This window comes from Homarus americanus, unplaced genomic scaffold, assembly GCF_018991925.1.
Source record: "Homarus americanus isolate GMGI-L3 unplaced genomic scaffold, GMGI_Hamer_2.0 scaffold54347, whole genome shotgun sequence".
Lineage (NCBI taxonomy): Eukaryota > Metazoa > Arthropoda > Malacostraca > Decapoda > Nephropidae > Homarus > Homarus americanus.
In genome coordinates this window covers 336,725-350,000 of record NW_024715291.1, presented here as the reverse complement: position 1 = coordinate 350,000, position 13,276 = coordinate 336,725, and the positions used below count along the sequence as shown (strand labels likewise).

The 13,276-nt window shown below is 39.9% G+C and overlaps 1 protein-coding gene across 1 annotated transcript in view; it reads right to left on the bottom strand.

The window, feature by feature from the left end:
- The window catches only part of LOC121857322 (U-scoloptoxin(11)-Sm6a-like), a 15,026-nt gene extending 7,237 nt beyond the window's left edge, over nucleotides 1–7,789 (bottom strand). The window contains exon 1 of the mRNA XM_042353341.1: nucleotides 7,312–7,789. Coding sequence (XP_042209275.1) covers nucleotides 7,312–7,428 — 117 coding nt within the window. The 5' untranslated portion in view covers nucleotides 7,429–7,789. The remainder of the gene's footprint in view (nucleotides 1–7,311) is intronic.
- Nucleotides 7,790–13,276: the final 5,487 nt, after the last annotated feature.

Below are 13,276 nucleotides of genomic sequence, written 5' to 3'. Positions count from 1 at the left end.
CTATTCCTTTCTATCTCCGTCAACCCACCACGCCTCCCACCCTCCTTTACCTTTTGACCTAATGCCCACCTATCAGCTCATCCTGCCATCCCCCCCCCCCTCCCCCTGCCTACCATCTGACGACGAGGGGCAAGAGTTGACCCTGATGGCTCTTAATATGATGGCTGAGCTAACACGGGTACAGAAGGGAGTGGGGGTAAAAAGGGGGGGGGTGGGGTAATCGGACCTTGATGTGGTGGCGACGAGGAAGGGAGGGGTTTGGGGTAGGTGGGGCGCCTCGTGTCGGTAGGTGGGGTTTAAATCTTCATTCTTTGTTTTTCTTTGTCCACCATTGGCTGGAGTTCATATATAAGAATAAATAAATATATACAGTATATGGAATTATAGAGTCTGGCATGTTTGATAGAGGAGTAAAGGCAAATGTGTATACACGACCTCATCAAATATGTATAGAAACAGGTATGACCACGTAAATATACACAAGGGTAAATTACACAATAAACAACAAAACAGGTAATTCCTTGTGGATACAGGTATAAATAGAAGTTCTTTTAGCTATTTATTACTGTCAAGAAATCTAAAAAAAATTGCTCAAAATGACCTTGGGTGGCAAACAATTTTACGACGGCGCCGACAGCTATATCGTTTTGGTATGATAACACTAATATGTTACTCATTTCTGATAGATATCCATAATAAAAAAATTAAAAATCCTCTATGCTTTCACTTACCATCCACTTGTGTTGTGTATGCTTAAAACTTTATAGGGCACGACTTTAATAATCGCCCTTCACCAACACCTCCACCAACAGTCACCAAACACCGCCCACTGTACAACACTCAACGAGATATTCATAACTGTAATCTGCTAAACCTCAAAGGAATACATGGATTGCGCTTGATAATCCCACTGAGTTGCGGCTTGAGATTATCGTATGGTCCAGTAGGCGCCAACACGTTCAGCAGAATGTGATATAAATACAGAATACAGAGCTAGTATGCATGTATGTATGTATGTATGTATGTATGTATTCGTAAACCTCCTTAGTTAATATAAAAAAAAAATTATACCGTATATAACTTATCATTACTATACCATGCACAGACATAGTGTAAATATGTGTATCATGAGGTACCGCAGGTGGTTAAGGGTTATCACGGTACGGAACTCCTGGCTACAGTGCGATATAAGTGGGTCGGAAAAAAATGCGATAAACGCTACGGATACTACGCACCACGTTTCACTTACTCGTGTTATTTTCTGTCTATTATTATTATTATTATTATTATTATTATTATTATTATAGAGACGCATGGACAAGCGGGGGTTAGGGAGGTATTGGCCTTGAACACATAAGAGACACACCAGCAACACACTCGCAACACACTCAACACCAGTATACTGTCCAACTCATTTTCTGTCTCTCTTATCCTATATTCTTGAAGGATTTTCCCTCCCCTAGTCCAGGCTATTATGTTCATTCAACTAGATTACTCGTTCATTTTTCCTCGCGGGTGTAATTGTTAACAAGAGCCAACTCCTCCTAGCTGTTGTTGGCTTAGACCTCACTCACTCAGGAGCTGGAACACTCTGTTACTACACCCTGGGGACGACCTGGAGTGTATAATTGTTAGTCGGTTATGTGTACGTAATAGTATTTTATGTGTATAATGAGCACAGACCGAATGGGAGGGAGAGAGGGAGAAAGTGGGAGAGGGAGAGAGAAAGGAGAACGGTTACACAAAAACTCAGTGCTTATCAGCTTTGTCCAGGATTTAATACAAATTTTTTTCTGGCGAATTGAATAGTTAACGAACACTTAACACAATGGACATATTTTTCGGCATACTATTAAAAACGGTTTCCTTAAACTAAAGCGGCAGTTTGTGGTTAATATCGGAGAGATAAATGTTCCAAAAATATTTTTATTTTGGCTTCACTTCCCAAGGAAACAAAAAAGGTTAGTGGCCACGTTAGACGAGAAATTTATACAAGATTATAAAGACATAATTTGAACAATATTACAGCGTAGGGAAACCCGAGGGTCAGTAAATATTAAACTGAAATTTGGCTGACAAAATATAAAGGAGCGTGTGACCAGCTGGAGTTAGCAGTAGGCTATTATTTAATAATCTTTGATGATGAAATTATCAAAGACCCTTCCTCAAAATTTACGTCAATTCTTGCAGGTAAAAACTATTCTTCATTAGCTCGAGATATTGAATATTCGCCCACCTTTGGTATGTATGGAAATAAATGAATCACAAAAGCTATTCGATAATTACTTGTTTTATGAACAAATTAAACCTACTTGTTACCACAGATGTTGAGAGTAAAGGTTAATGACACTTGATGCTCGATAACCCAGCATAGTGTGGCAGATGTGTACCTTGGTGATAGTGATCATGCGGGGCCCCTGTAGCCGCACACACACACACACACACACACACACACACACACACACACACACACACACACACACCTGTTACCTATCAAGGAATATTCAATAAGGTAGAATGGGTTGTGGTTCATAATTTGTTTATCTTCCCTAAAAACTGAATCACTCACACCAGCGTCAGACAGCCGATGTTTGTCCGTGTATCGTCTCCTCGGTTGGGTGATGAAGCGCCCTGGTGATGGAGAGGGAAGGGTGGTGGTGGTGATGGTCTTTATATGATAGATTTATACTGTGTTGGAGAGGCATTTTGTTGGAGATCGATAATAATGGAGTTGTTATGTGTTGGAGATGTATAATGATGGAGAGGGTCTGTGTTGAAGGTATATAATGATGGAGATATTCTGTGTTGAAGATGTATAATGATAGAGCGGTTCTGTGTTGGAGATACTTAATTTAAGCTGAGTTCTGTATTTGGAGAAGCTTAGTGTTGGAGACGCTGAGAGATACAGAGATTCTAAAACATAATGAGACGGTGAAGATAATGGCGAAGACAGATTCTAAGTGATGATGAATTATTGAAGGTTGAGATATTGAAGTTGTTGGAGGAGACAAGGATTATTGACAATGATAATAGGAATAATGACGAGATAATAGAGATAAAAGAAAAAACTCCACGCGTCAAGAGAACTGGGAGAGGCGGAAGAGGGAGGGGGGGGGATTGGGTCCTCACAGCCACCGAGACCCTCTGAGTTATGACGAGTCTATGTCAGTTCTTTTATACGAAACAACTTAACCTGAAATTTAATATTCATAAGAGGACAGAAACTTTTTTTTACCCTATGAGGTGGATTCTAAAGATGGTAAAATAGGATCACTTAGAATTTCCTTATATAAACCATTCCTCTATTTCGGTCTGGTATTTAAATTAATCTTGGTGACCGCCATGATATTCAGACTTTTGACCCAAACGAATCTTAAGTTTAGAATAAGATTTTTTTTAAAAGGAGTTTCTTTCAGTAGGAAGGATTAAAAATCTCTGTAAATTCAAATACATTCTGAAAACATCATTGTATTTAGGTCCTACAGAGGAAATGGAAATTACTGTTTTTCTGATTAATTAATTTCTATATTAAATTAATCTTTCGTCATTTTTTATACATATTTTCCGTTTTACTTTTCATAAAATAAATAAAACTGAAACAAAAAATTAGAGGGAATATATAAGTTAACCCCTTGAGTATGATGACTGCAAGGTCCCCGTACTCAAGGGGTTTACGCCATCCTACTCAAGGGGTGTATACCATTATACTTAAGGGGTCAATGCCACCGTACTCAAGGGGTGTATACCATTATACTTAAGGGGTTAATGCCACCGTACTCAAGGGGTGTATACCATTATACTTAAGGGGTTAATGCCACCTTATTTAAGAATTTAATATGATAACCAACCGCCTCCAGCCTCAAGTCTCTCTCTCTCTCTCTCTCTCTCTCTCTCTCTCTCTCTCTCTCTCTCTCTCTCTCTCTCTCTCTCTCTCTCTCTCTCTCTCTCCCCTCTCTCTCTCTCTCTCTCTCTCTCTCTCTCTCTCTCTACCAGATTGTTATTATAAAAGGCCAACACCTGATCCCAAATCCCAGCTGCTTCAGAAAATTTCCCGCCAAGAGAAGCTCAATCACCTGAAGTTACGTGTAAACAAAGCCCGGAGGAGCCCGTACAGGATTCCCTCCATCAACAAAAGTTGTTTTTTCTAATAAAACTTTGGGGTTTTATTATGATTTTTGTATTGGAGGCGTAATATGATGATGATGATGATGATGACGACGACAAAAACAACGATAATGATAACGGCGGTACCAACACAGTAGAATTAACCTGGCATACAAGATAAACTAATTTTGTTTACTATGAGTTAACGCAAATAACCTACCTCGTTTAGTTACAATGTTAATACTCAACATATAATTACACACACACACACATGTTAGCAGTTAGAGAGACAGGCGTTAAAATAGATACAAGATAAAGAAGGAAAAACAAAGTTAAAAATTATCATAGATGTGTGAGGTTAGGGATGATGTGTGAGGTTAGGGATGATGTGTGAGGTTAGGGATGATGTGTGAGGTTAGGGATGATGTGTGAGGTTAGGGATGATGTGTGAGGTTAGGGATGATGTGTGAGGTTAGGGTTGATGTGTGAGGTTAGGGATGATGTGTGAGGTTAGGGTTGATGTGAGGTTGGGGTTGATGTGCGAGGAGTTAGGGATGATGTGTGAGGTTGGTTGATGTGTGAGGTTAGGGGATGATGTGTGAGGTTAGGGTTGATGTGCGAGGTTAGGGATGATGTGGGGTTAGGGATGATGTGTGGGGTTTAAGAGGATGATGTGTGAGGTTAGGTTGATGTGTGAGAGTTAGGGATGATGTGTGAGGTTAGGGTTGATGTGTGAGGGTTAGGGTTGATGTGTGAGTTAGATGATGTGTGATTAGGGTTGATGTGGCGAGGTTAGGAATGATGTGTGAGGTTGAGGATGATGTGAACGTTAGGGGACGATGTGTGGGGGTTAGAATGATGTGTGAGGTTAAGGATGATGTGTGAGGTTAGGGACTGATGTGTGAGTTAGGAATGATGTGAGGTTAGGAATGATGTGACGTTAGGGATGATGTGAGGTTAGGGACAATGTGTGAGAGTTAGGAATGATGTGTGAGGTTAGGGGACAATGTGTGAAGTTAGAATGATGTGTGAGGGTTGGGGACAATGTGTGAAGTTAGGAATGATGTGAGGTTAGGGACAATGTGGCAGAAGTTAGGAATGATGTTAGCAGGGTTAGAAGGTTGATGTGTGGGGTTAGGGTTGATGTGTGAGGTTAGGAATGATGTGAAGTTAGGGATGATGTGTGAGGTTAGGGATGATGTGTGAGGTTGCAAGGGACAATGTGTGATTAGGAATGATTTGTGAGGTTGGGGTTGATGTGTGAGGTTAGGAATGATGTATGAGGATGGGGATGATTAAAAGCATGAGGGTTAGGGATGATGTGGGGTTAGAGTTGATGTGTGTGGTTAGAATGATGTGTGAGGTTAGGGTTGATGTGCAGTGTGGGAATGATGTGTGAGGTTAGGGATGATGTGTGAGGTTAGGGTTGATGTGTGAGGTTAGGGATGATGTGTGAGGTTAAGCATGAGGTTGGTGGATGATGTGTGAGGTTAGGGTTGATGTGTGAGGTTAGGGTTGATGTGTGAGGTTAGGGTTGATGTGTGAGGTTAGGGATGATGTGTGAGGTTAAGCATGAGGTTGGTGGATGATGTGTGAGGTTACATGTTGTAAATAAATTGCATTACTCGACAACCATTAGCGCTCTTACATACTATATACTGAAACACTCAGACAGATACACTTACTCCTGACCCATACATAAACTCGAACTTGCAACCTCTTACCCTCTTACTCACGAACATACATACTTATACACCAAAACTCGGCCACATACACACAAGTCTGGGCCCTAAGGGCTTACCACTCATTAATTGTTAAAGGACAAAAACCAGCTCAGACACTCACTGCTACACACACATCCCTTTAACCACATTCCTCTGTTACCTGGCCAGGTGAGTGTGTCGTGTCTACCACCTGGTAATACAAGCCACCATTCTCACCTGTCTTTTCTACTTATTTATTTATGTATTACTGATTATTGTGTATATTATATACTGTACGTGGGCGAGTTTTGGATTAGTTGTATACCTGAGAGATTGTTTGCTACTTCAACGTCTAGATGTATATGGATATTTATTTATAATCATTCTCATATATATATATATATATATATATATATATATATATATATATATATATATATATATATATATATATATATATATATATATATATATATATATATATAGTATATATTTAACACTAACTAAGGATAGTTGCCGATAAAGCGTTAAACAGTAACTAACGTTTTTACCAAATAGAGATAGTTTAAGTTTGTTATTACAACTTAAACAGAAATTAACTCGTATACAGTAAGACTTATTCTGCTTTATATAAGACGCCTTTTATCTTCACAAAACAGCCAAATTAGACCTAAATTAGGTTAGGTTATGTATGAAGCTATTTATGTATAGTCGTTGTCGCTGTTTAGTTAATTAATCCTTGTATGACAACACTCTGTCTTGTTATCATCCGTCACACCTGGTCTTAGTAGTGTCAACACCTGAGCAAAATTTTAAGTTGTATAGATTATTTATAACCAAGAAACATGCTTTTTAAATCCCGCCTACGTGATCACCTTGTCTCTAGATCATCCTCACCTGACACATTCCTCCCTCACTGTCCACTCTCCCCAAACCATCCAGATTTGAGCTAAATATTTATTCATTATCCAGCCCTGACGTAAACATTTCCTAAAGCATCCATATCTTAGAAAAGAGAAAATAACATCGACAGTTGACCCACTAGCAATTAATGCAAAATAGCTACTAGCGTGAGTCAGTGGCCAAATAATCAATATCTGGGAAGCCTTCGTCCCTAAGTCATTAAAATATTAGCGAGGTAATTACCTGAGTCCTCCACACAGCTGACCAGATTATTATATCTTGAATTCCTAAAAATCCCTTTAAGGAGGCGACTGTCAGGATCCTCCCAACATGGCAAAATGTTTACCTAAATTATGAGAAACTGTGAACAATTTATTATGAGAATTGTCCTTTCTTAATCAATAGTTACCCCAGTTATCACCAGAGACGGTGTTGCTGCAATGATTCCGTCCTGATTAATCTGTTACTTCATTTACCAACCCCTGTGAGCAGATAGCTCAAAGATTCACCAACACCTGAACAGATGACTTCCCATAAATCCTGTACTATCATAACAGTCTCTAATGACTGTTGCAGGTGCCACGTCAGGTAGGTGTCTCACCTGGATGGGGGTGTCGACGAGCTCGTTGGTGGCCACGTTTCCAGCCACCATGGGGGAGCTGAGGGCCATTGGCACCAGCCCCAGCACGGCCAGGAAGGTCTTCACACTTACGCCCATGTCTTCGTTACCAGCTGGATAACAACACCGCCCCACAGTCACCAGTCACGCCGCCGAGATAACTAGGTCAAGTTAACAGGCAGAAGTGGCAGTGGCGGCCATGGCGACTTCACCTCGCGGGGTTAGTTCAGAAAGACTATTCCTAGTCACGTGTATGTGTGCGTGTGTGTGTGCGTGCGTGCGTGTGAGTATGTGTGTTTGTGTGTGTGTCTGAAGTAGCAGGAGTGGTATCGGAGAGCGTCCTGATCTCAACACAACACTTCGTCCCTGTCTCTCTCGATTTCTCTTTCTGTCTCTGTCACAGTCAGTCACCTCCAGGGATCGGGTGGGCTCGGGACGGTGGTGGTGGCGACGTGGTGCAGGACCGTTTGCGGGTCAGTTGAGGTGCTCGCGTCTTATAAACTTGTTAGGAGAATCAGCCCCGCCCCATGTGGGGTTTCACGCACGCGCGACACCGCCCCCTTTGCCGCCCCTCGCCCACATCCCACCCACACCACCAGAGAGTAGGCATGGATTCTTAGAATATTCGTAGTGTAAATACTATCACATCAGCATGGTCGTCTCAGCAGCGTCTCAACGAACCATCCACGATGGTCATCAGTCAGGCCACCTACCTACCAGAGCCAACTTACCAACACAAAAACTGAAAAAAAGAACACTTTAGTAAAACAGCTCAATTCTACTGTACAGTGATATTAAATTAACCGAAACAAGATACGAACTGTGATTTTCTGGGGTTAAAATCTTATGCTGTCAACTATCATCCAGTGTTTATACGAATACAAACCCCCTCGAGGAACCCACGTTCTCCTTTCTTTTAAGTGTTGAGATTTTGGGTAAGAAACAGCGAGGTTGGTGAGTAGAGGGAGATAAAAAACGACATGAAATCAAAAACCTATAAATAGACGCTGAAATCCACCAATCCATCAGACAGACGTTTATCTTGGGCAGGTGGTTAATAATGTTCAGTAGTAGCACCTTCAGATAGCAGGGGGAACACCAGAGTGAGGCTGGGATGAGGTGTTCATCGTCTTCACACTGAGCCACGAGGTGTTCTATAAAATGTCGAGAGAAAAGAATATAGAGAATTAAAACCCAGAGATATGACCCAGTTAATTATACAGTTATTGCAGGTCATGGTGCCGCATCTATAAAGTCACCTGTAACAGTCACCTATAACAGTCACCTAAAACAGTCACCTACAACAGTCACCTACAACAGTCACCTACAACAGTCACCAACAAAAAACAGTCATAACACTCACTTACGTACATAATCATCTACAACACTCACCTACAAGCACTTATAACTCTTAAACTATTATACTTACTCAGCAACAACTACAAGAAACCTAAATGAAAACTACAAAAAACTTTTAATCAGAAACAACTCCAAAAAATATTGTAGACTAAAAAGTGTGTGTGTGTATGTGTGTGTGTGTATGTGTGTGTGTGTATGTGTGTGTGTGTATGTGTGTGTGTGTGTGTGTGCTAAGATTTTATTGAGTGAAAAAATACTTCCATGAAACTTTCCAAAACACTGAAAAATGAGACGTCACACCAGTGGGAGGGGAGGGGAGATGGTGGGAGCGTTTAGCGTAAGGTAATTCTTATTAAAATTACTGAATGAGTTGAGGTATAGAGTATGATTGGACGTTCATTGTTGCTATGATGTTATTTATGATGATATTAAGCGCGTTTTCTAGGTTTAAACAGAGATATACGCATTTTGTGGTTCCCAACAGAGTAAACATCACCGTATTATGACTGTTCCTTAAGGTAAATGACGGTGTAAAGATTAAACAAAGTAAAAAAAAAACTCCTTTAAACTACAAATTGATTACGTTCATCTCAATTCTCATCCCACGTCAAGATCTACCTGGGGTCACTGAGGTATTGTTAGTGATCTAAATACATTCTAATTATCTTATATGATTACCTGTTGTGAAGTCTTTGAGTTACGCCTGGATAAGTCAGATTGGGGAATTAAAATTTGGTTAGTTGTAGTGAGTTGTGAAAAGAGTTATAAAATATGTTTTTTTTTCCATCATTTTCAGTGTTCAGTTTTGTCTATATTTCTTTCTATTTTATTTTATCTTTTCTTCACATCCTTCATTTTCTTTATTTTTTTCTATTCCTCGTCGTCGGCTACTTTTTCTTGGGTATTTTTCTCTCCTTAGTCATCATCACCTGTATCACCTTTTACCTGCAAATTCACGGCCAGGTGAATCAGCAGGTGGGTCACTGGTCAAGCCATACCATCACCAAGTAAACAATGCGAGGCTCATAATGGCTCTGACTGTGCCGTGTATGCTGGGGAGTGTAGCCCTGATTCGACACACACACGCACCATTACACCACTACACTCTCTATTAGTTTAAATGGTCAAACAGGTGCGGAATTCACTGTGTGTGTGTGTGTGTGTGTGTGTGCATCTATATATCCATGCGTCATTTCATCACGTTATGTTTGTGGAAGCTGCCTGGTGGATCTTGCATTACAGGTAACAAATACAGTTGACAGGAGGAATACTGTAGCTATGTAAGATATATGGCGATTTAACCTTGAACCCCTGTACGTCACCTCACCAAGGTCACAACGTATACAGTAGGTGTGAAGGGCATGGCTGGCACAGGACATAAATTCTTCTCAGTACACCTCTAGTTTATCCTTAATTCAACCAGTTTTATACTTGATCTTAATTCATTTAGTATAATTTACACTCTGAATAACATTATCTTCCTTCAGTCTTGCCATAATAAATAAATAAAAATTGTATACATCACCTGGACGTTGAGCTCTTGTACCTTATCAGTGGCACAGATCTTATTACGGCTCGTCCTCCTCTCTTGGCTGGTCGTTCACTCTCCTCTGATTCCCCTTCTGCCTTTACCCTATTACTCAATATTTTGGTGACATTTGATGATCCATTAATTATTTATAATCAAATCACTCCCAGCACCCAGCAACCAGCATCCAGTAACATATTATGGCCCAGAACCATTTGGATATATACCTTCAAGGAATTTGTATATTAACACGAGTATAATAATTGAATTACAGTTTTCTGAGTGACCCGAATTGGCGACACACGAAACTTTGAATAGGAAGGTTATTCGATTATCATCAAATAGGTCAGTTGTTTGTGGCATTCTGTACCTCAAGGATACCACATCAATCTCTGTCTAACACAGTTACCTGACAGCTCCAACCCGCTGATATTGTGTGACTTTTCTGTAGCTTACCATCGACATTACATTTCCTTTCAACAAGTTTCATGTCTTGGTATTTCTCTATCTAATGTGTTAATTTAGATGTTATAAAGTTCATTATATGTTATGTTATGTTATGAAATATGTATATATATCTTTGATTGTATTATATATTATTGCACTGTGAAGTTACTTAAGGAACGGGCATAAAGACGACGTGACGTGGGCATGACGATGTTTTTTTGTTTTCTCCCCAGCCTGGACCAACCATGGAACAGCCGCTCAACCTACATTTCACTCTTTACTTTACTATTTACTGCTCCTATTATATTCGTGGTGAACAGAGGTTGGGATCTTAGGAAGGGCTCTGTTTACCATCGCTACTGTAGGCGGTAAGACTTTGAGTTGTGGTTGTGACGGTTATAGGGGGAGAGAAAGCGATCAGGTGCAAGACCATACCACTTTATTATTGTTTATATATGAATGTAACTGTAAATATGTTCTAGTGATTAAAGAATGGATTTTTGATATAGAAGGAATAATTAGTTACTTTATTTATATCCGTATTGGACAAGCCTAATATCTGGTGTTTATAAATCTCTCTTTATGATTTAACTTAGACATTTGATAGTATGTTTTTCCATGTAAGGTCTGTGGGGAAGCCGCTGCATAGTTGTTAGTTCACGGTTCAGTGTTGTTAGATCTTACTGAGGATCTGTTGTTACTCTTAAGATGTGTTTGTAGTTTCAATAAAGTCTATGTAGTTGTTTTGACGCTTCTGATTGGCCATAGACGATTATGTAGATCATATGATAAGTAAATAGACGATTAGTTTCATAGAACATTTAGTCTAACCTAATCTACGACGTCTGAAATGATACACAATAAATTTTTATCATATAGAGATTAAATTCTATTAAGGTGTAGCAATAAAAAGAAAATAGTTAATCCTATTTGGCAATAACATCAGTTGCTTTTTAAATTTTAATAGGCGGTTATCCCAATTAGCGCCACACTGGAGTGTAGGAGAAACATACCTACAAGTGGTCACAGTGTTTGATTTGATTTTCTGTTACGCGTCATCGATTTGTTGTGGTGAGGTGGAGGGAAAGAGGAAAATGCGCTGAGAAACTTTGAGGTGTTGTTAAGGTAATATGTGTGTGTGTGTGTGTAGCCAGGTGTAAAGGCTAATGACTCGGGCTAAGTTGGCGAGGGGGTCACCTGGGCATAGTGAGAAATTTTCAGCAAAAATTCCTCGAAATGGATCCATTATCATGGTGTAGTGAACCTTATACAACACATCATTGTTGACGCTATGGCCCTACATAACACACCTGGGAAGTCTTGTTGACGACCTGGCCAGTTAACTCCATGGCCCTACATAACACAGAAGTCTTGTTGACGACCTGGCCAGTTAACTCCATGGCCCTACATAACACACCTGGGAAGTCTTGTTGACGACCTGGCCAGTTAACTCCATGGCCCTACATAACACACCTGGGAAGTCTTGTTGACGACCTGGCCAGTTAACTCCATGGCCCTACATAACACACCTGGGAAGTCTTGTTGACGACCTGGCCAGTTAACTCCATGGCCCTACATAACACACCTGGGAAGTCTTGTTGACGACCTGGCCAGTTAACTCCATGGCCCTACATAACACACCTGGGAAGTCTTGTTGACGACCTGGCCAGTTAACTCTATAGCCCTACATAACACACCTGGGAAGTCTTGTTGACGACCTGGCCAGTTAACTCCATGGCCCTACATTACACACCTGGGAAGTCTTGTTGACGACCTGGCCAGTTGACGCCATGGCCCTACATAACACAACTGGACAGCCTCGTTAACGCTCTGACAAGGAACGCTGCACCCGTGTTCTTGTTCAACAAGTGTTTAGTTTCAGAAGTCGCACAGAATATGACTGACTCAACTTATACACCCTTGGCTTATCTACGAGGACTATTCGGTTTAATGGACCGTAATATAACATGGCTAATCAGAAGTGCATAAGAGACTACATTAGTTAACTAAATATATCGAAATACACAGACTGGTCAAGGGACACGGATATCAGGTTTAATGTATCATAAGTAATAAATTCAGTAAGTCGTGAGAATCAGGATTAGTAAATGAGATGGAACGATGATGGTTATTATTTTGGTCAAGGCATAAAATAAAACAACACTACCTTTAAAAATGCACAACAAAATTCCTATTAAAAAAAACTCATCAGGATTAAACAAAAGTAAATATACGATTAATAAGAATAAAATAAAATAAAAATAATCCCCATTGAAATGAATAAGTTATAAAAGGATAATAAAGTTTAACGTTATTCACCAGTTAGAGAAAGTTTAATAAGAAATGAAAAAAAAATAAGCTAAGGGAAAAAAATATATTGTAAAATAAGATGGAAAAGAAAACACCCGAGGGAGAAATATATAAGAGAAAGGTAACAAGGGGGAAATAATCTGAATCAGAGGGGAAAAAATTATAAAGGGAAGTGCCAGAAAAGGGGAAATATATTGACTATGAAGGGTAAATGCATTAAGAGGAAAAGAAGGGGGAAAATGTAATTGCGAGGAAATAAACAAATAATAATAATAATGCAAAAAAAAGAAATCAGCCGGATGA